The 23,132-nt window shown below is 42.9% G+C and overlaps 1 protein-coding gene across 5 annotated transcripts in view; it reads right to left on the bottom strand.

Moving 5' to 3' along the window:
* Positions 1–23,132, bottom strand: part of cobll1b (cordon-bleu WH2 repeat protein-like 1b) — a 163,820-nt gene that overhangs the window by 5,536 nt on the left and 135,152 nt on the right. For all 5 annotated transcript variants that reach the window (XM_059966438.1, XM_059966439.1, XM_059966440.1 and 2 more), the window contains 4 exons: positions 20,135–20,221; positions 18,423–18,639; positions 12,796–12,899; positions 7,664–9,240 (listed from right to left, as the gene is read on the bottom strand). In XM_059966438.1, the coding sequence (XP_059822421.1) occupies positions 7,664–9,240; positions 12,796–12,899; positions 18,423–18,639; positions 20,135–20,221 (1,985 nt within the window). The remainder of the gene's footprint in view (positions 1–7,663; positions 9,241–12,795; positions 12,900–18,422; positions 18,640–20,134; positions 20,222–23,132) is intronic.

The following is a 23,132-nucleotide window of genomic DNA, read 5'->3' as shown; positions in this document are numbered from 1 at the left end:
TCCTTGTTCCCAATTACTACCACTCCATTGTCATTTTCCAGTGGCCCAATATCTGCTTTCACCTCTTTTTTTACTCTTGATGTATCTGATAAAATGTTTGGTATTCAGTTTGATATTATCATCATTTTGCTCTTCATACCTTTTTAGTTGCCTTCTGTTAGTTTTTAAAAGTTTTCCAATCCTCTAACTTCCCACTAATTTTGCTCTATTGTATGCCCTTGTCTTTGCTATCATGCTGTTTTTGACTTCCTTTGTCAGCCACGCCTTATCCTGCCTTTAGAATACTTCTTACTGAGGATGCATATACGAATACCTGCAGTTTCCTGATTGTTCCCAGTAACTCCAGCCATTGTTGCTCTGCCATTGTCCATCATTTTGGCCAGCTCCCCTGTCATGCCTCTGTAATTACCTTTACCCATTGTGATACTGATACATCTGACTTTAGCTTCTCTCTCCCACATTCCAGGGTGAATTCTTTCATATTGTGACCATTGCCTACTCAATTTCCCATCCCCCTGTCCAATCAGATTAAACGATTATATGTATCCACAAAAGCAAACGTTTGTATAAGCTTTCGGATAGCATGGATATGGAATTTAAAAGCTGGAAGAGAAGGATGCTTAATGTTGTGAACTGGGAACTTGCTTTTATTTGCACTTTTTTTGATATTTAGTCAGAGTAATGATTATATTCAGGTTTGTTATCTTGAAGTGATAACTTTGCCCTCCCAATAAGGACTTGTCTTTTTGGTGCTACTGTCGCTGTTCTTTCCTGCGAGTGGGGGGAGGGGATCAGGAATTATTATGAGTCACGGATCATTGATTTTTTTTGTGGCTGTTTTTTTAAGCGGGGGGGGGAGTTTGGTGCCTGCGAGTTTCTTTTCTTTTTTATGCTGGGGTGGGGTGGAGTTGATGTCTTTATTTCATCAACACCCATGGTCTTTCTGTATGCATTGGCTATCTGGAGTAGTTAAGTATCAAAGTTGTATTATACATACATACTTTGACAATAAAATGAAACTTTAAACCTTTAACATCTTGTTTAGTACTGTTTTTGTATAATTTATGTTCTGTCTGAATTTATGTGCCTGTGATGCTGCTGAAAACAAATTTTATTTTATGACATTAAACCAAGGTTTCTCTATTTTTTTCATGCCATGGAGCCAACCATTCCATGGGGTCCATGGAATAAATAAAGTTTGACCTGGATTTAAGCAAATTATTAATGTCCACGAACAAGTTAATATTCAATAACAGTTATATTTATTAGACTATTTAAGCAAAGCAAGTGTGAAAATTCGGAGTGGAGTAAATCCAGAACAATATTTATCTGCTATGTTGCCTTACTCAAAATATTCAGAGTCAAAGGCTTTTGTATTTGCTCTGTTGTTGAACTACCACATGGAAGTTTCATATGATGTGTTTCTGCTCTGGGTGCTCCTATTTTGGGTGATTTTGAATCAGGGCAGCCTGCAGATAACAAAAAATTGAGTTGAACTGAATATGCCTGGACTCTCACGATTGTGTGTTTTATAGTCTGTGATTTTCACTCTTTTTTTATGTTGCCATTTGCACGATTTGCTTTTTTATTATGTGTGTCAGGGGGTTGATGTTTTTTCTTAAAATGGGTTTCATGGTTTTCTTTGTTTTGTGGCTGACTGTGGGGAAGATGAACCTCAGGTCTGCTGCATACATACTTCGGTAATAAATGTACTTTGCAACTTGAAGCAGGATTATCAACCACTTGTGCCATCATACTGCATGGTGCAGTTTCTTTACAATAAAACAAATGTTGCTTTAAATATAGGTTATGTCTCTCAATGGGGCAGATAGACTTTTGTTTGCTTTTGAGTTTTGTTCATGTTCAAGAAAGATGATCTGGATCATTTTCTTTCAATTAGCCAAAAAAAAGTACACAACTCCAGAACAAAGATTTTGACATCATATTGACAAATGTATTATTATAATAAAGGAAACCATTTCTTTATGAATCTTGCTAGGACATCTTCAGCATAATCACTCATGCCCTTTTACCTTTGAGGTTTGTGGCACCGGCTGAACAACACTGTTTAGTTTGATACAAACAACTATTCTGATAAATATTTCTTTTGAATTTTACTCAAATTCTTCCATTCTACCATAGTATATTTAAATGTATCATTAAAAAGATATATTCAAAATTTGAACACTGGTGCTTTCGTTTTCAAGTGGAGCCTGTCCCAGTGGAGATTTTCCTCCTTCTCCAGATATGGGGTGGCACGGTAGAGTAGTAGTTAGCACAGTACTTTGCAGTTCCAGCGATCTGGGTTCAATTCCCGTTGCTGCCTGCAAAGAATTTGTACTCCCTCAGCCCAAAGATGTAGGTTAATTGGTCATTGTGAATTCTCCCATGATTAGGCACAGATTAAATCGGGGGATTGCTGGTTAGCGCAGCTCAAATGGCCAGAAGCGCCTTTTCTGTGCTGTATTTCTAAATAAATAAATCATTAAAGCCGCCAAAGTATCTTCTGACAGCGCCCTCTCAGGAATGCATTTCATCTACCTATTGGTTTACCTTTTGTGCATAGCTCAGATAAAAATCTAGAAATCATTTCCTTTGATATACTACAATTTAAATACAGACTCTAGCACTCTCCCAGCAGGACCCACATTTTTGGTGCTTATATGGACTATGATAATTAAATGAATACTTAAATTCAAAGTTTATCCACAACTGGGGAAAGTTTTCCTTCAACCATGGCAATTGGCAAAAACAAAACCCATGAAAGCTTGTAGCCATAACTGTAGAGAGCATTATCTTACAAGAAGCCAACATAAGGAGCTTAACAGTCTCCTCATGGCTATCTGCACCTACAGTGGAGGTCGTCACCTGGCAATGCACCCTTGCACTGTCATTCCTCAAAAACTGTTGTAATCTCACTAAACTTTACATATTAAACCAGAAGAAACTTCCAGCTTTAAAAACATATTGATCTGTTGGAAATCATAAATGTATTAAATATTTACCTGTAAACTACTATACCATTGTTCTGTGCATGACATCCATGACACTTCATTCACTCTTAATCACTTCAATCACTTTAAGTTCCCTGGCTCTGATCTCCTCATTTTCACTATGGACATCCAGTCCCTATATCACTCATCAGGAAGACGTAAAGCTCTCCACTTCTTCCAGGAAAACAGATCTAACCAGTTCCCCTCCACCACCACTCTCCCTCATCTGGTGGAACCGGATTATGCCCTCAATAGTTTCTCTTTCAGTTCCCCTCGCTTTCTCCAAACCCAAGGTGGAGCCACAAACACCCGCAAAGAACATCTGAGCTGTCCTCCTTCTTTAAAGACAGGGTTTCCTTCCACCACCATCGATCTCCTCCATATCTGCCCTCACCCTATCCTCCTGCCACTTTAACAGTGACAGGGTTTCCCCTGTCCTTACCTACCACCCCAGGAGCTTCTGTTTCCAGCAGGTCATTCTCCGTAACTTCCACCATCTACCACTCAGCACACCTTCCTAGCCATGCTCACCCCCCATACTCTCCAACTTCCATCAGGACTGCTCTCTACAAGACTCCCTTTGTCCACTCAATCCTTCCCACTGATCTCCCTCCTGGCTCTTAACCCTGCAAGTGGGACAACTCTAACACTTGCTCTTACACCTCATCCTTCACCACCAGTCATGACTCCAAACAGCCCTTTCAGGTGAGGCGACACTTCACCTGCCAGTCACCAGATAAAAGATGTATCTGGTGCTCCTGGTACAGCCTCCTCTACATTATTGAGACCCGACATAGATTGGGGACCGCTTCATTGAGCAACTTCGCTCTGTCCGCCATCAAATGCAGGATTTTCCTGTGGCCACCCATTTTAATTCAACTTCCCATTCCCATCCCAAAATGTAGATCCAGGGCCCCCTTTACTCAACACTCAGGTTGGAGGAACAACACCTCAAATTCCAAAAATTTAAGAGATTCTGCAGATGCTGGAAATCCAAAGAAACACACATAAAATGCTGAAGGAACCCGGCAGATCAGGCAGCATCTGTGAAAATGAATGAACAGTTGACATTTTGAGCTGAGATCCTCCTGCAGGTGCCCTCATATTCCTTCTGGATAGTCACCAAACCCAAAGGCATGAACATTGATTTCTCTTTCTTCTGTTAATTTCTCCTCCCTCCCCCTTCCTTCTTTTTCCATTTCCCCTCTCACCCCTTCTCCTCCTCTGCCTGTCACTTACCTCTGGTGTCTGTTCTTCCCCTTCTTCCGTCGTCTACTGTGCTCTCCTATCAGATTCCTTTTTCAGCCCCTTTACCTTTCCCACCTATGACCTCCCAGCTTCTTACTTCACTTTTTCTCGTCCACTGACCCACCTACCCCTCACCTGGTCTTACCTATCACCTGCCAGCTTGTACTCCTTCCCCTTCTTCTACAGTCCTGATGAAGGATCTCAGCCCAAAACCTTGACTGTTTTGAGGATATGAGGATCCCTGCAGCATCTGAGGACCCTGAGATCTCTGTCTTGGAGGCTGACGTCAGGCTGTTTTTCAAGAGGGTGAATCCTCACAAGGCAGCAGACCCAATGGTCTACCTAGTAAGGCTCTGAATACCTATGCCAACCAACTAGAGGGTGTATTCAAAGACATTTTCAATCTCTCACTGCTACAGTCTGAAATTCCCACCTGCTTCAAAAGGGAAACAATTATACCAGAGCCCAAGAAGGGCAGTGTGAGATGACTATGGTCCAGTAGCGCTCACATCTATGGTGATGAAATGCTTTGAGACGTTGTTTATGGCTAGAATCAACACTTGTCTCAGGAAAGACCTGGACCCACTGCAATTCGCCTATTGCCACAACAGGTCTACAGCGGGCATGATCCCAATGGCCTTGGATCACCTGAACAATGCAAATACCTATCTCTGGATGCTGTTTATTGACTACAGCTCAGCATTTAACAAAATCAATCCTACAGTCCTGATCGAAAAGCTACAGAACCTGGGCCTCTGCATCTCCCTCTGCAACTGGATCCTTGGCTTCCTAACCAAGAAACATCAATCTGTGTGGATTGGAAATAGCATCTCCACCTTGCTGACAATTAACACTAGCGCGCCACAGGCGTTTGGCCCACTACTGTACTCTCTCTACACCCATGATTGTGTGGCTAGCCACAGCTCAAATGCCATCTACAAATTTGGCGATGAGACAACTATTGTTGGCAGAATTTCAGATGGTAACGAGAGAGCGTTCAGGAGTGAGATATACCCGATAGTTGAGTGGTGTCACAGTAACAACCTTGCACTCAATGTCAGCAAGACCAAAGAGCTGATTGTGAACTTCAGGAAGGGTAAAACGAGGGAACATGAACCAATTCTTATAGAGGAATCACTTGTAGGGAGAGTGAGCAATTTCAAGTGCTGGGTGTCAGTATCTCTGGGAACCTAACCTGAATGCAACATATTTATGCAGCTATGAAGAAGACAAGGCAGTAGCTGTATTTCATTAGGAGTCTGAAGAGATTTGTTTTGTCAACCAGAACATTCAAAACCTTCTATAGATGAACCATGGAGAGTATTCTGACTGGCTGCATCACAGTCTGGTATGGTGTGGTGGGGGGGGGGGGGGGGGGGTCGGCTACTGCACAAGATAGACAACTTGCAGAAACTTGTAAAATTAGTCAGCTCTATCAGGGTACCAGCCTCCATAGTATCCAAGACATCTCCAAGGTCTTGTGCCGCAGTAAGGCGGCATCCATCGTTAAGGATCCCCACCACCCAGGAAATGCCCTCTTCACGATGTCACCGTCAGGAAGGAGGCACACACTCAGCAATTCAGGAACAGCTTCCTCTTCTCTGCTATCAGGTTTCTAAATGGACATTGAACCCACGAACACCAACTCCCTACTTTTTTTATTTCTTAGTTTGCACTACTTATTCAACTTAACTATTTATTAGACATATACATACTTAATGTAACTTCGTTCCCCCCCCCCCCCCCCCGTATTTCACATGTATTTAACTGCGGCTTTAAAGCTAACAGATTCCAGGACATGTGCTGGTGATATTAAATCTGATTCTGATTATTCCCCACCACAGATACTGCCCGACTTGCTGAGTTCCTCTATCAGAAATCCATTTCGCACAGCCACAGCAGCCAAAATAAAATCCGTACATGTGAATCTCCCTCTGACAAATGCTTCTCCTTTTGGAGTAGGCTGGAACTTCAATAAGCAAGGAGCAGCCTTTGGGGATACAGCAGATGCCCTAACCCGCTGGTGTTCAAATGACGCTGGAGGACCAACTTCTCACGGGTCTGTCATAAATCTCTTCAACTTGTGATGCATGTGCATAATATTCAAATTTATTTGTGGTTTTAATTGGAGAACCAAGCATTTTAGGTCAGTTGTGCTTTGAGACATGAAAGTAAAATAACTGGCAGCCAATTTAGTCAGGATCATTGAGAAATGGACCATGAAAATTACCAGCAGCTTCCCATCTGCTAATTTCTGCCACCGGAAGGAATTAACTTCAAATTCTATTTAGGACACTGGTGTGTATATCTTAAAGGCAGGAAAAGAAGAGAGCTGATTTAGCACAGCTCCTTAATGTACAATAATGGCATGTGTAGTAACTGATATAATAATTCTGTCCTTCATATTATACAACAGTGTATATAATTTAACATAACTATCCCAGAAGCTGAAGCCACATGCACAAAATGCCGGAGGAAATCAGCAGGTCAAGCAGCATCTACGCAAATGAATAAGCAGTCGAAGTTTCAGGCGGAGACCCTTCTTCGGGACTGACAAAGAAGAGTAAAAAGGTGGGGGGAGGGGAAGGAGGAGAGCTAGAAGGTGATAGTTAAGCCAGGTGGGTTGGAAAAATAAAGGGATGTAGAAGAAGGGATCTGATAGGAACAAAATGACGGTGAAGGTAGTTCCCTGGAAGGATAGGTGGCTGTGGTAGCGAGTCTGGGTGAGTACATGGTCGAAGAGTTGGACAACAGCACAGACCACAGAGGGGGAGCAGTGAAAGAGGGTCTTACTAAACTCTCATTGAAAAGAAGATTTAAACCTATCATGGAAGCTCTTTTGTTCATAGTTAATTTACACAATTTGATGCAAATTTCTAACAATTCTCCAAATTTGACCTGATGACCTGAATTTTGGCAGATGACTTGACAATATTGAATGGAAGTGCACTGCAAGTTTTGTTGGGGGAAGTATATAAGCTGTATGCTAGAAAAACAGAAGTTCCTTTAATCAAACATCACTGTCTCTGTCACCATTTCTACCCTTCCCTGCTCCATCTGCTTATCAGCCATCCTCACTACGATCCATTTGTCATTGCCAGCCCTGGTTCCACCCCTTCCCCTCACTGGCCATTTCCCCTTTGTTCCTTCAGACTCGAGTCAGGGGTTCCCAACCTGGGGTCCACAGACCCTTTGCTTAATGGTATTGGTCCATGACATAAAAAGGTTGGGAACCCCTGGCCTAGACCTAAAGCACCCACTGTCCATTTTCCTCTTGGGATATACTCTCACCCTGTGTTCGTATAGCCGTTGTTTTTTTTGTTCTAGATTTGAGCATCTGCACACTCTGACAGATCCTTAAATATCTGTATTTAATTAATCACGGAAAAATAAATTATTCGCCATTGCTGAAATATTGTTACCTGTTTTGATATGCTGTTGTCGTTGGGCTCTTTGGGAATTGAACATGATTCTTTGTTTCCAAAGTCCACGAGAGAAGGTTGGTTTGATGAACTGGTTTCAACAGGCTTGGGCTTAAATGAGTATGTTGTATTTGTTTGAGTTTTTTTGACTGCTGAAGACACTGCAAGAGCAAAGGGTGATGGCGAGGTAGGAGTGTAGGCTTTGGAAGTAATGGTAGTTCGAACACCTTTCGTATCATTCAAGTTTACACGGAAAGATGGCTTTTTTGGTACTTTTGGAGGCTGAGAAGGTCGGGATGCAGAAGTTCCACCAGGTTTGGACATTTTGTTTTGGACTTTTTCTTCAGATGTACCAGCAAATTCTGGTGGTGGCGGAATTATGAGCTCTCCATCAGTTCCACTTATTGGACTAAGATCCTGAAATGAACCTCCATTTTCTTCTCTTGCCATGTCCAAGCTGGGCTGGGACGGTAAACTGGAACTTCTAGCAAGTGCAGAGGTAACATATTGACCTGAGCTTCTTTTATGTAACTGCAGGAAAGCAGATCCAGGCTTCATTTTCTTCTCCGAAACACTTTGTGTTCTTCTGGTAACCATTTCCTTGTGTGGTTCAGATTCACTGTTGACAACTGATTTAGAAATTGCCGTTTCAGTGTCTGGGGAATGGGTTGCAGAATCAATGGACGTTGATTTTTGCATCTTCTCATGAGTTTCTCGAGGCATACCTGTCACCCCCCTTGCAGCACTCAATAGAGATCTTTCTGATACATCAGATTTGTTTAGTAACTGTTTTGAAGCATCAGACTCTGGGACATAATCACAAGTAGAAATTTGCCGATCCACTGTTTCATCTTCTGGTAAGATTGCTGACGAATTCTTTTCCAATGACTTTGGAGGGATGATTTTATAGGTGGTCATTCCAATCTTTGGTATATATTCTCGTGTAATTTCATTGGATGGCTTAGGTTTGGGTTCAGATTCTGATCTGTATACTATTGGTATTTTTGTTGGACTGTCTGGCCCTATGATCGTATCTTTGGTTGGCTCTGCATCACAGGATTGAGAGAATGATGAAGGTTCTGTAATTGGTTGGTTACTAACAGACAAGTCTTCCTTATTGGTGAGGTTCTGTACAGTTAGGTCTGTAGAGTTAGTTGAAACAGAGTCAGAATTTGGTTGCTGAGATGACAAAGGCAAACTGAATTTATTATCTTCAGGCTTGCTCACACTTTCAGAAATATTTTTCAAAGTTTCATCATGTGATGAAGTAGGAGTGCCATTCACTGGTTTGGCACTGCCAGTCTCTCGAAAATCCAGTGCTTTGTTAGCTTCATCTGAAATAATCTCTTCAGATTTCACCTCATTTACCTCTGTTGCATCCGACTTCCTTTTCTGATCACTGACAGTCACATTGGTCAGCTGCACACTGTTAGAATCTTGTGCAGGAAGATCGGTTGTCACACCTCTAGTTGTATCTGCCTCAGTCAATGTTCCCATTTCTGATGGAGTCAAGCAGGAAGTGGCTGGTGTTTCATCAGAAGCTTTCTGATGCATTTCGTGGATTAAATTTTCTTCAGCTAAAATGAAAAAAAAAACTCATATCAGTTTAATTCCACGAAATACTTCCAATAATATACTGCAAGTTCCACAAACCTTTTCAGATGGTTCAATTTAACAGCAGAGAATGTATGCAGCATAAAACCTGAAATTCTTACCCTTCACAGACATCCACAAAACAGAAAAAAACCCAAAAGAATGAATGTTAACATCAGAACCCCAAAGCCCCCTTCCCCCCTCCCAAGCACGAGCAGCGACATAAGCATCAACCCTCCCTCCCCTCACTTGCAGAAGCACCAAAAACCAATGTGCTAGATGTAATTGTCCACAATACACTTACCACAACAACGTTGCTGTATAAGAGAAAAGACGTTTAATATGGGTGTAATATAGACAATCACACCAGACAATTTCTGAAGGAAATAATTTACTGAACACATGCTACCTGGCCCAGTCACAACATGATGTATTCTCATGCCATTCCCTATGGTGAATGTCACATCTCAGGGTCACGCGGTCTTTAAGAGTGTACAGACTATTTTTATAACAGATTTTACTTTAAATTTGCCTTGAAATTGATTAAGATTACAGCAGATTTCACGTGTGTGTATGTAGCGGAGCACATGGAGCATTTGAAAAAAACGATGGCATAAAATAGTTTTAAAACAAATTTACACCTAATGCCACAAAGAACAGAGACTAGTTTGTACTGATGCAAGGAAATAAGGAGAGGGAGAACAGGGCTATTGGGTTTATTCCCCTGGGAGAAAGCTTGGACCAGATGGCCTTAGTCTATATCACAATGCATATGATAGCACATTCACAGTGCCTTTAAAAACAGTGAAAATGTTGTCATTCAGATAACGTAATTCTGAATATTGGACTGACATAGGGTGTAAAATAGCAGATCTGATGGACGTGCACGTAATGTTAATGTTAAAATTGTACAAGGCATTGGTAAGGCCAAATTTGGAATATTGTGTGCAGTTCTGGTCACCGAATTTACTCAGAGAGTGATAGCTGTGTGGAATGAGCTTCCTGTAGAAGTAGTAGAGGCCAGTTCAGTTGTGTCATTTAAGGTAAAATTGGTTAGGTATATGGACAGGAAAGGAGTGGAGGGTTATGGGCTGAGTGCGGGTAGGTGGGACTAGGTGAGATTAAGAGTTCGGCACGGACTAGGAGGGCCGAGATGGCCTGTTTCCGTGCTGTGATTGTTATATGGTTATAAACACAGGGTCTGCTAAACTCTAAAAGGTACTGCCAGGCATTCCCTTCTTTTTAATGGTGAAATCATATAGTTTCATCATTTCTAAATGTAAAAAATGTATCTTAATCCAGGTTTAAAACTTACTTGTGAGACAGTGTCATAATTTCACTATCAAACACAATGCTCTCGATGTGTCCTAACTTGCAGGAGATTAAGTGCGAAATATCTCACGTGAGATTGGAATGGATCTGTTTCAGCTGAATGGCCAGGTTCTATCTCAAGGAACTTCACACACAATGACCACTTTATCAGGTACATATGTATACCTGCTTGTTAGTGCACATACCTCATCAGCCATTCATATGACAGCAACTCCATGCATAAAAGCATGCAGACATGGTCAAGCGGTTCAGTTGTTGTTCAGAGCAAACATCAGAATAAGGAGGAAATATGATCTTTGACCAGGGAATTATTGTTGGTGCCAGACAGGGTGGTCTGAGTACCTCATAAACTGCTGATCTCCCGGATTTTTCACACACACTAGTCTCTAGGGTTTACAGAAAATGGTGTGGAAAAATAAAAACTCCTGTGAGTGGCACCTGGTTCAGTGTGGGTCGACTTTAGGACCCGGGGGAGCTCCAGACCCGCCACCCGTGGCTGCTGCTGAATCTGCGGTGTTTCTGTTCCACCGATGGAAAACGATCACGATTGAAAATAAAGTGGAAATAATAAAGCGATCGGAAAGAGGTGAAACGCTATCGGTCATTGGAAAAGCGTTAGGCTACAGTCGGCCAACAATCGGAACAACTTTAAAGGATAAAGTGAGAATAATGGAGCAAGTGAAAGGCCCTGCCGCAATGAGAACTACAATTGTTACTAAGCAACGCAGTGGTTTAATTATTGGAATACATACATTTCTTAAGTGTTTTATATGCATAGAAAGGTAAAATATATACTATATGCTAAGACAAACGTTTGACTAACTGCGCTAAATAATACCGGATGTACCTGTTCCGACTTACATACAAATCCGACTTAAAGATGGACAAGGAACGGAACTCATTCATAACCCGAGGACTTTCTGCATTCCAACTGTGCATTAGAGCAGCTGCTGCCACTGAGTAGATCTCAGAGACAGCTACCAGGTTCAGTGAAACAACTTAGGTCTCTGGTGAGCTGGGGTAGAATTGTTTTATTTATTTATTGAGATACAGTGTGGAATAGGGTCCTCCAGGCCCTTGAGCCACACCACCCAGCAAACCCCCAATTTAATCTCAGCCTAATCACGGGGCAATTTACAATGACCAACTGACCGACCATGGACTGTGGGAGGAAACTGGAGCACCCAGAGGAAACCCAGGTGGTCACAGGGAGAACGTACAAACTCCTTACAGGCAGCAGTGGGAATTGAACCTATGTCACCTGTACTGTACTACACTATGCTGCCGTGCCGATCTCTGATCACTGCTTCACTGATCATTGGGAGATATACCAACAATGAATTTTCTTCTACGAGCTTTCACCAAGAATAAATTTGTCAGTTTGTTCTAAAATCAGAGATGGTAAAAATTTCATGATTTTTAATAATGTATCATTTTCACAACCTAACCACAATGCAGCTTTACAAGCCTGTTAGTCAACTGATCTAAAGACTTACGTGTTTTTCTCTCCACTGCAATATAATGAGCCTGAATTTTAAGTTAGCATCTGAGAATATACAACATTCCAATGATAGTCAGATCCAAAAGTTGTATGAAATCACTCTAACAATATTAAAATCAAAGAGTGAATTTAAAGACATGCAAATGGAAAGAAGGAAAATATTTCATATCTGTGTCAAGTTACATGCTAATTATTGAAGTTACTTTGAAACTATCAAATCCATGCATTTAAACAGTGATGATGCCAGAGTCTGGGGTCTTGGGCAAGGTTTAAACAAATCCGTTTGTGGATTGGACTCTGTAGTTCAGGTTAGGATGTGTTTTTCTGGTCAATCCCTTTTTTTATGCCATTTGGTGTGATTTTGATCAGGATGGCCTGCAGATAATGACTGACATAGCACTAGATTAAACTGAACTGAATTGAATATGCCTGGACTCTGTCCATGTTGACATTGTAAGCTAACGGTTTTATATTCTGTGTTTCTGGCTCTTTTTTTTTGCAATTTGTGTATTTTTTTTGTGAGTTGTGGGGGAGTGATGTGGTTTGATGCTTTTCGTTGAATGGGTTCCACGGTCTTGTTTCGTGGCTGTCTACAAGAAGACTAATTTGTATACTGCGTACATGCTTTGATAATAAATGTACATTGAATCTTTGAAATTTTGAGGGACTATAATACCAACTTCCTTAATTTACAGGAGGCACTTACCATGACTGTTTATTGCTGAAATATTCTTATCTGCATTTTCCATCAGTGAATTGTTATCCTTTTCCATTGCTGTTTGATTGGCGGTGTTTCCAGCTGCACTTACCCTGATAATACAGAAGCACAACAAGGAGATGAAGTATAAGATAAAGGTGTAAAAGATGATGAGGGGCATTGTTCGTGTGGATAGCCAGAGGCTTTTCCCCAGGGCTGAAATGGCTAATACAAGGGGGCAAAGTTTTAAGGTGCTTGGAAGTAAGTACAAGGGGGATGTCAAAGGTAAGTTTTTCACACAGAGAATGGTGGATGCTTGGAATGTACGGCCAGCGATGGTGGTGGAGGCAGATACAATAGGGTCTTTTAAGAGACTCTTAGGTAGGTACATGGAGCTTGGAAAAATAGAGGTCTATGCAGTAGGGTAATTCTAGGCAGTTTCCAGAGTTTGGCACAACATTGTGGGCCAAAGGGCCTGTAATGTGCTGTAGCTTTCTATGTTCTATTTTCTATAAGAATATCACAGATGTTTGAAATTTGTTATCGCATCAAATGACTGTCAACATCATCAATGATCTGGATGATCATGTGGTTAAATGGATCAGTAAATTTATCCCGAAGGAAATTATTGTTGCAAGGTTGTTCAGTCAGAAATATATACTTTGAAATTCAAAAAAAAAGATTTGAGATACGAAGAAGGATACAAAATGTGGATTAAAAAGTAATAGTGCAAAATGCAGATGTGCAATGAAACTACATATTTAGATACTCAGGGAGGAGTTGTAGAATCTTATAGCCACAGGGTGAAAGGATCTCCTGTGATGGTCAGTGGTGCACCTCAGTGGAACCAGTCTGTTCCTAAAGTGCCCCTCAGTTTGTCCAGTATGTCATCGAGGGGGTGAGAGGGATTGTCCATAATGCTCTGTAGCTTCTGCAGCATCCTCCTCTCTCAGACACAGGCACCAGCGAATCCAGTTCCACTCCCAGAACAGAACCAGCCTTCCTGACGAGCTTATCCATCTTGGTGTCAGCTACTCTCACCCTGCTGCCCCAGCAGACGACAGCGTGGAATAGAATGCTGGCCACCACTGAGTCGTAGAGCACCTGAAATGACTTTATTACTTACATCCTTCACATACACAAGGAGTAAAAATCTTTACATTACGTCTCCTTCTAAATATGCAATTTATAGTAATTTGTAATAAACAGTATGTACAACAGGTCAGTCAATATCGCATTGAAATACAATTATATCAGTGTGAATAAATCAGTCTTATGGCCTGGTGGAAGAAGCTGTCCTGGAGCCCGTTGGTCCGGGCTATTATGCTGCAGTACCATTTCCCGGATGGTAACAGTTGGAACAGTTTGTGGTTGGGGTGACTCAGGTCCCCAGTGATCCTTTGAGCCCTGTTTTTCTAAATGTCCTGAATCATGGGAAGTTCACATCTACAGATGCGCTGGGCTGTCGGCACCACTCTCTGCAGAATCCTGCGATTGAGGGAGGTACAGTTCCCATACCAGGCAGTGATGCAGTGAGTCAGGATGCTCTCAATTGTGCCCCTGTAGAAAATTCTCGGGATTTGGGGACCCATACCAAATGTCTTCAACCATCTGAGATGAAAGAGCCACTTTTGTGCTTTATCACCACATAGCCTCGCATTAGGGTTGTACAGACCACGCGAGCGCGTGACCGCATGTACAGACCATGTGAGGTCCTCAGTGCAGTGTATGTTGAGGAACTTAAAGCTGTTCACCCTTGCAACCCCAGATCCATTGATGTCAACAGGGGCTAGCCTGTCTCCATTCCTCCTGGAATCCACAACCAGCTTCTTTGTTTTTGCGACATTGAACTCAATACATTGAATTATGAAGGGCAATGTGCCAAAAGCATTCTTTATAATTCTATCTGCCTGTGATGCCACTTTCAGTGAATTATGTACCTCTACTCCCAGATCCCTTTGTTCCACCCCACTCCTCAGTGCCCTACCATTCACAGTGTAAGACTCACCCTGGTTGGCTCTACCAAAGTAGATAGATAGAGATAGACAGATAGACAGATAGACAGATTTCCCCAAGGGGAAATTCAACATTTTTCCAGTGTCCCATACACTTATTGTAGCAAAACTAATTACATACAGTATTTAACTCAGTATAAATGTGATATGCATCTAAAATCACCCTCCCAAAAAGAGTTAATAAATAGCTTTTGAAAAGTTCTTAAAAAGTTTACTAAAGTGCATTGAGTGGTAACTTAAGCTCAGTATGAAACCTTGCACTTGTCCACATTACATTCCACCTGCCATTTTTCAGCCCATTTTTCCAGCTGATTCAGATCCCTCTGCAAGTCATGATAGCCTTCCTCACTGTCCACAACACTCCCAGTCTCACTGGAATTGAGGACGCCATTATTTTTAGCGGGTTTACATCTATCGGGATGAACTAGGCAGGACTGTGTAAATCATGTCCTTTGATTTCTCCCGTGCTTTCGACACCATACAACCTGCCCTACTAGGGAGTAAGCTGACGGAGGAGCAGGTGGATGCTTCGCTAGTGTCCTAGATTACCGGCTGTCCTCACGACCATAGGATGTGAGGTTGCAGAGCAGTGTGTCAGACTCTGTGGTGAGCAGCACAGGGACACCTCAGAGGACGGTCCTGTTTACCATCTGTACCTGCACTTTGATTCCTGTCACTTGCAGAAGTTTTCAAACAATTCGGCAGTTGTAGGCTGTATCAACCGGGGTCAGGAGGCTGAGTACCGATGAGTGCTGGACATCTTTGTCTAGTGGTGTGAGCTGAATCACCTGCAGCTCAACTTCACTAAGACAAAGGAGTTGGTGGTGGTCTTCAGGAAGGCAAAAACACCCTGCATTCCCATCTCCATCAAGGGAACAGATGTGGAAGTTGTCGGGACTACAAATACCTGGGAACTTACCTGGGCAATAATCTGTTGTACTATGCTGCAGCATGCTGCCACACACACTGAACCCCCTACAATTCGCCTACCGACTCAACCAATTGACAGATGACACAATGGCCACAGCTCTACACACCATCCTTACACATCTGGACAAGAAGGATGCTTATTGAGAATGCTGATCTTGGACTACAGTTCAGCATTCAACACCATAATTCCCTCCAGGCTTGACAAGAAGCTTAGAGACCTCGGCCTTCACCCTGCCTTGTGTAGCTGGATCCTGGACTTCCTGTCAGATTGCCAGCAGGTGGTAAGCGTGGGCTCCCTCACCTCCAACCCTCTGACTCTCAACACAGGAGCCCTCAGGGTTGTGTCCTAAGCTCTATCCTTTACTCCCTGTATACCCATGACTGTGTAGCCCCCCCATAGCTCCAATCTGCTAATTAAATTTGCTGATGATGTTACATTGATTGGCCTTATCTCAAATAATAACAGAGAAGTCATCACCCTGACACAGTGGTATCAAGAAAACAACCTCTCCCTCAACACTGCAAAGACAAGGGAGGTGGTTGTGGATTACAGGAGGAATGGAGAAAGAAGATGGGATGCCATACACAAACCCCATTCCCTCACAACACACCTCTCATTCCCTCACGTACCATACACAAACCCCATTCCCTCACAACACACCCCCCATTCCCTCACAACGCACACACCATTCCCTCACGTACCATACACACACCCCATTCCCTCACGTACCATACACACACCCCATTCCCTCACGTACCATACACACACCCCATTCCCTCACGTACCATACACACACCCCATTCCCTCACGTACCATACACACACCCCATTCCCTCACGTACCATACACAAACCCCATTCCCTCACAACACACGCCTCATTCCCTCATGTACCATACACACGCCTCATTCCCTCACGTACCATACACACACCCCATTCCCTCACGTACCATACACACGCCTCATTCCCTCACGTACCATACACACACCCCATTCCCTCACGTACCATACACACACCCCATTCCCTCACGTACCATACACACAGCCCATTCCCTCACGTACCATACACACACCCCATTCCCTCACGTACCATACACACGCCTCATTCCCTCACGTACCATACACACGCCCCATTCCCTCACGTACCATACACACACCCCATTCCCTCACGTACCATACACACACCCCATTCCCTCACGTACCATACACACACCCCATTCCCTCACGTACCATACACACGCCTCATTCCCTCATGTACCATACACACGCCTCATTCCCTCACGTACCATACACACACCCCATTCCCTCACGTACCATACACACGCCTCATTCCCTCACGTACCATACACACACCCCATTCTCTCACGTACCATACACACACCCCATTCCCTCACGTACCATACACACACCCCATTCCCTCACGTACCATACACACACCCCATTCCCTCACGTACCATACACACGCCTCATTCCCTCACGTACCATACACACACCCCATTCCCTCACGTACCATACACACGCCTCATTCCCTCACGTACCATACACACACCCCATTCCCTCACGTACCATACACATGCCTCATTCCCTCATGTACCATACACATGCCCCATTCCCTCACATACCATACACAAACCCCATTCCCTCACAACACACACCCCATTCCCTCATGTACCATACACAAACCCCATTCCCTCACAACACACACCCCATTCCCTCATGTACCATACACACGCCTCATTCCCTCACGTACCATACATGCCCTATTCCCTCACGTACCATACACATGCCCCATTCCCTCACATACCATACACACACCCCATTCCCTCACGTACCATACACACACCCCATTCCCTCACGTACCATACACACGCCTCATTCCCTCACGTACCATACACACACCCCATTCCCTCACGTACCATACACACGCCTCATTCCCTCACGTACCATACACACACCCCATTCCCTCACGTACCATACACACGCCTCATTCCCTCATGTACCATACACATGCCCCATTCCCTTACATACCATACACAAACCCCATTCCCTCACAACACACACCCCATTCCCTCATGTACCATACACAAACCCCATTCCCTCACAACACACACCCCATTCCCTCATGTACCATACACACGCCTCATTCCCTCACGTACCATACATGCCCCATTCCCTCACGTACCATACACATGCCCCATTCCCTCACGTACCATACACATGCCCCATTCCCTCACGTACCATACATATGCCTCATTCCCTCACGTACCATATACAAACCCCATTCCCTCACGTACCATACACAAACCCCATTCCCTCACAACACATGCCCCATTCCCTCACATACCATACACACACCCCATTCCCTCACGTACCATACACAAATCCCATTCCCTCACGTACCATACACAAATCCCATTCCCTCACGTACCATACGTATGCCTCATTCCCTCACTTACCATACACAAACCCCATTCCCTCACAACACATGCCCCATTCCCTCATGTATCATACACACACTCCACTTGCTTACTTATTGTTTATGATAGCAATGTTGCTTTCGATTAGAGGTGCAACATAAGAATGTAAAGTTTGAAAGGGATTACTTTGTTCACCGGGGTGAATTGGTTGGTAAACTGTGCGTAACTTCTGATCAGCCGCCTTCTGAAAAAAAAGTGATGTGAAAAGGTTCTCACCTGTTCTCCGATTTCACCTCGGTGAGCTTATCAGTTGTCGGAGATGTCGCAACAGCCGAGTTGTCAGGCACAGGTGCCTGTGCATTTTCTGCTGAATAATCTAAGGCGACTTGTGGACTCTGTGCCTTTTCCTTCTGAGCAACTCCTTCAGAGTCTGGAGCTCTTGCCTCCTCCATTTCAACAATCTCTTCAAGGTTACATTCAGGTCCAACAACAGCTGCCCACAGAAAACAAGAGTCAGCTCTCAGCTACAATCTAAAGAGCCTGCTTATCGAAGTCCAACAACAGCAGAGAAGTTAGCGCGACATAATTACAGATCGGGGCGTTCCAGAGTTCAATTCAGGCACCATTATGTAAGAAGTCTCTCTATGTCCTCCCCACGGAACATGTGGGTTTTCTCCGAGTCCTCCAGTTTCCTCCCACAGTCCAAAGACATACCAGTTAGGTTAATTGCTCGTTGTAGATTGTCCCATGATTAGGTTAGGGTTAATCGGGTTTGTCGGGGGTTGCCTGTGCAACATGCCTTGATGGGCTGGAAAGGCCAGCTATGTGCTGTATTGGCAGACCGTGGTGGCTGAGATCTAAACGTTAGGATGGTGGTACTGCAATACTCCGCGGAGATCAAAGGGCACGACAAGGCACAGAAAACGTCGTGGCTATCTACTGCAACCAAGGAAGACCCCAGTTTGTGATGCCCGTTTGTACCACTGGACCCGGACTTCCGAAGTCAAGAAAGTGGAACTGCCCCAGTGGGTTTTAAAGTGGCTTTTTCCTCTCCCACACAGGTTTCCTGTCGTCATCAGACATGACAGAAAAGGATCACCAAATATGGCCAAAGGAAAATAGTGTCAAATTTAAATCAGAACACTCAAGTATTCTTCCCTCTTTTCCAAACATTCAAGTCAATGGTCTTCACTGCATTGCAGTGAATGTCTGTCTGTCCCTTCAGGTGTACATAGAATGAAACTATCCCACTGGCACAGAGGGTCCTCCTGAAAAAAAAACCCTGTTTCCCCAGATACCATAAGAGTGGTGGTCGGCCCAAATAAAAAATGAATTCTTCATTGCCTCTAGGACTCTGGACTTCCCCTAAATGGAAGAACAGGCTAGTCACAATCCTTGGCAGACTTGTACAATTAAGTAATCTCAAGCATAAACTCTGCCTTACTGTAAATGAAACTTAAAATCACAGATATTTCTCTAACATTGGTTTTGTGTTACATCTGACTACAAAATGCCTCATTAATCGCTCTGAATGTGACAATTTATAGTTGGTTTTTCCCATGACTCAAAATACTTTTTAAATACACATTTGAATTATAAGAATGCTCAAAGCAAAGGGTGAAAACTTGGGTGAGAACAGCAGTTTAACAATAGGGAGCTTGTTAGCATATTTTGCATTTTGACTGATTTTGCTTAAAGAAAATGGAAAATGTGGTGCCAGTTTTGCACAATGACTTAAAATTTCTATTCTAAGCTTAAAAAGGAATTCTACCTAAACCTTCAAAAGTTAAAATTCCCATCTTTAAATGCTTGCTGCACATTTAGAAAATCTATTTTGATAAAACTACATGATACAGTTCTATGAACAAAGTCTACATTTTAATTACATTTTCAGTTTTGAAAATAGCAAGTTGCTCAGAAATTTAAGGAAAAAATCGGTTGTTTTTTTGTGAAGAACTCAAAAGAAGTTGAAGTTAGAGACATTTTACCTTGATCTTCAGATAATGTAGGTGATAATCTAGCAGCAAAAGTCTTATCTGCAGGATCAGATGTCGGGCTAGTTCCCTGATCAGTATCTGTGAAAACGATAAGCAAAGTGTTTAGTTCAGACTAGAATTGAACTGTTACCATAACTACAACGTTCAAGCAAATATTTCAAACGCAACAGTGTGCAGATTACAAATCAGTTGACTTGCCTTCAACTAATATATCCTGCCAATAACTAAAGGGTGATACCATTTGAAGATGAATACAATGAATGCATGCTTCTTTTTAACCTTTGATAATGTTAAAATTATTGATGAACATTTAGCTAATTGAAGATTGCACTGTAAGATATAATACTGTCCACTTTTTTTCTATCTTTTAGAAGCAAATTCTAAATTTTACTAAAATTGAATTCTCATTATCTATATATCCTCAGTCTTATTCACACATGACAAATTAATCCAACCATGGTTCCGCACACTTAGCAGTACAAACTATACCTGTGTCTACTCCCCTCAGCAATAGGATGTTATTGGAAGGGGGTGACCTAGCTGAAGAAAGCCATTGAGCCAGATGGGAGGGGAAGGGGGAAGTACAGGCAAACTGTTGTGATAGGGTATTCATTGGTTAGGGGAATAGATAGGAGGTTCTGGGGACGAGAACGGGATTCCTGATGGTATGTTGCCTCTTGGGTGCCAGGGTCAGGGAGATCTTAGACTGAATCTTCGGTATTATTATGAGGGAGAACGGGCAACTCGTTGTCATGGTCCATATAGGTACCAATGACGTGGGTAGGATGAGTTCAGCAAAGGGAGTTCAGGGAGATAGACAGACAGACAGACAGACATACTTTATTGATCCCGAGGGAAACTGGGTTTCATTACAGCCACACCAACCAAGTATAATGTAGAAATATGGCAATATAAAACCATTAATAATTAAATAATAAGTTAATCATGCCAAGTGAAAATAAGTCCAGGACCAGACTATTGGTTCAGGGTGTCTCAGATAAGGTGCTAAGTTAAGGGGCAGCACCTGCAGGGTTGTGATCTCAGGGTTGCTACCCATGCCACATACAAGTGAAGCCCGAACTGGAAAGATTATACAGCTTAACACGTGACTAAAGAGTTGGTGTAGGAGGGAGGGCTTCAGTTTCTTGGATCATTGGGCTCTCTTCCAGGGAAGGTGGGATCTGTACAGAAGGGACAGTTTGCGCCTGGAATGGAGGGAGACGAATATCCTAGTGGGATGGTTGTTCGGTGCTGCACAGTGAGGTTTAATTGAGAGTCACAGGGGGAAACGGGAACCAGAGCTTCAGAACAGATAGCGGTGTGGCTGTGGAGAAAGATGTTGTTAAGCATGCATACAAAGCGACTCAGGTTCTCAGCTGTATATATTTCAATGCAAGGAGTATTGTAGGAAAGGCTGATGAGTTTAGAGCATGGATCAGCGCGTGGAATTATGACACTGGAGAGAGACTTGGTTGCAGGAGGGGCAGGACTGGCAGCTCAATGTTCTGGGGTTCCGTTGTTTAAAACTTGATAGAGCAGGAGAGATATAGAGGGAGGGATGGCATTACCAATCAGGGAAGACATCAAAGCAGTACTCAGTCAGGACAGACTGGACAACTTGACTAGTGAGGTGTTACGGGCGGAACTGAGATATAAGAAAGATAAGACCACAGTAGTAGGGTTATATTACAGACCACCCAACAGTTCTAAGAATTTAAACTTGTAAAGAGATCACAGACTGTTGCAAGAAACTTATAGTAGGTGATTTTAACTTTCCACATATTAACTGTGACTCCCATATTGTTAAAGGGCTGGATGGGAAAGAGGTTGTCAAATGTGTTCAGGAAAGTTTTCTTAATCCATACAATAAGTCCCAGCTACAGAGTGTGATACTAGATCTCCTATTGGGGAATGAGGCAGGGCAGGTGTCAGAAGCAGGGTATTACTTTGCATCTAGTGGTCATAATGCCATTAATTTTGAGGTAATTATGCAAAAAGATAGGTCTGGTCTATGGGTTGAGATTCTAAAGTGGAGAATGGGCAATTTTGATGGGATTAGAAAGGATCTGGCAAGTGTGGATTGAGACAGGCTGTTTTCTGGCAAAGACGTACTTTTTGCATTTATACTTACTCAGGAGATGAACAGATAGTTTATAGAAGTAGGCAACCAGTAGCAAGGTCATGATTACAGAGAAGACGGTGTTTGCTGTCTTGAGGCAAATTAGGGCAAATTAGGGTGGATAAAGCCCCAAGTGCAGAAATCACAAGGGCCCGAGAAGAGATATTTAAAATATCCTTAGTGACAGGAGAGGTACCAGAGGATTGGATGTCAACCAATGTTGTTCTGCTGTTTAAGAAAGGCTCTAAGAATAAGCACAGCAATTATAGTGGGAAAGTTATTGGAAGGTATTCTAAGGGACTGGGTACATAAGTATTTGGATAGACAGGGACTAATTTGGGATAGTCAACATGGCTTTGTGCGTGGTGCAGAGTTTTTTTGAGGAAGTTACCAGGAAAGTTGATAAAGGCAAGGCAGTGGATGTTGTCTACATGGACTTTAGCAATGCCTTTGACAATGTTCCACGTTGGAGATTGGTCAAGAAGATCAAGTCATTTGGCATTCAAGATGAGGTGGTAAATTGGCTTCAAGGAAGAAGCAAGAGAGTGGTTGTAGATTTTTGCCTCTCTGACTGGAGGCCTGTGACTAGTGGAGTGCCGCAAGGAATAATACTGGCTCTGTTGTAGTTTGTCATCTATATCAATGACCTGGATGATAATGAGGTAAACTCGATCAACAAATTTGCGGATGACACCAAAATGGATAGCCAGGAAGACTATCAAAGCTTATAGTGGGACCTGGACCAGCTGAAAAAATAGGATGAAAAATGGCAGACGGGATGTAATGGAGACAAGTGTGCGAGGTGTTACCTCTTGGGAGGACCAACCATGGAACATTTCACACAGTGAGCGGTCAGGCACAGAGGACTGC

This window comes from Hypanus sabinus, chromosome 4 (assembly GCF_030144855.1).
Source record: "Hypanus sabinus isolate sHypSab1 chromosome 4, sHypSab1.hap1, whole genome shotgun sequence".
Taxonomy (NCBI): Eukaryota; Metazoa; Chordata; class Chondrichthyes; order Myliobatiformes; family Dasyatidae; genus Hypanus; species Hypanus sabinus.
Note: the sequence above shows the minus strand (reverse complement) of the source record. Positions and strands in the feature narration are given on the sequence as shown.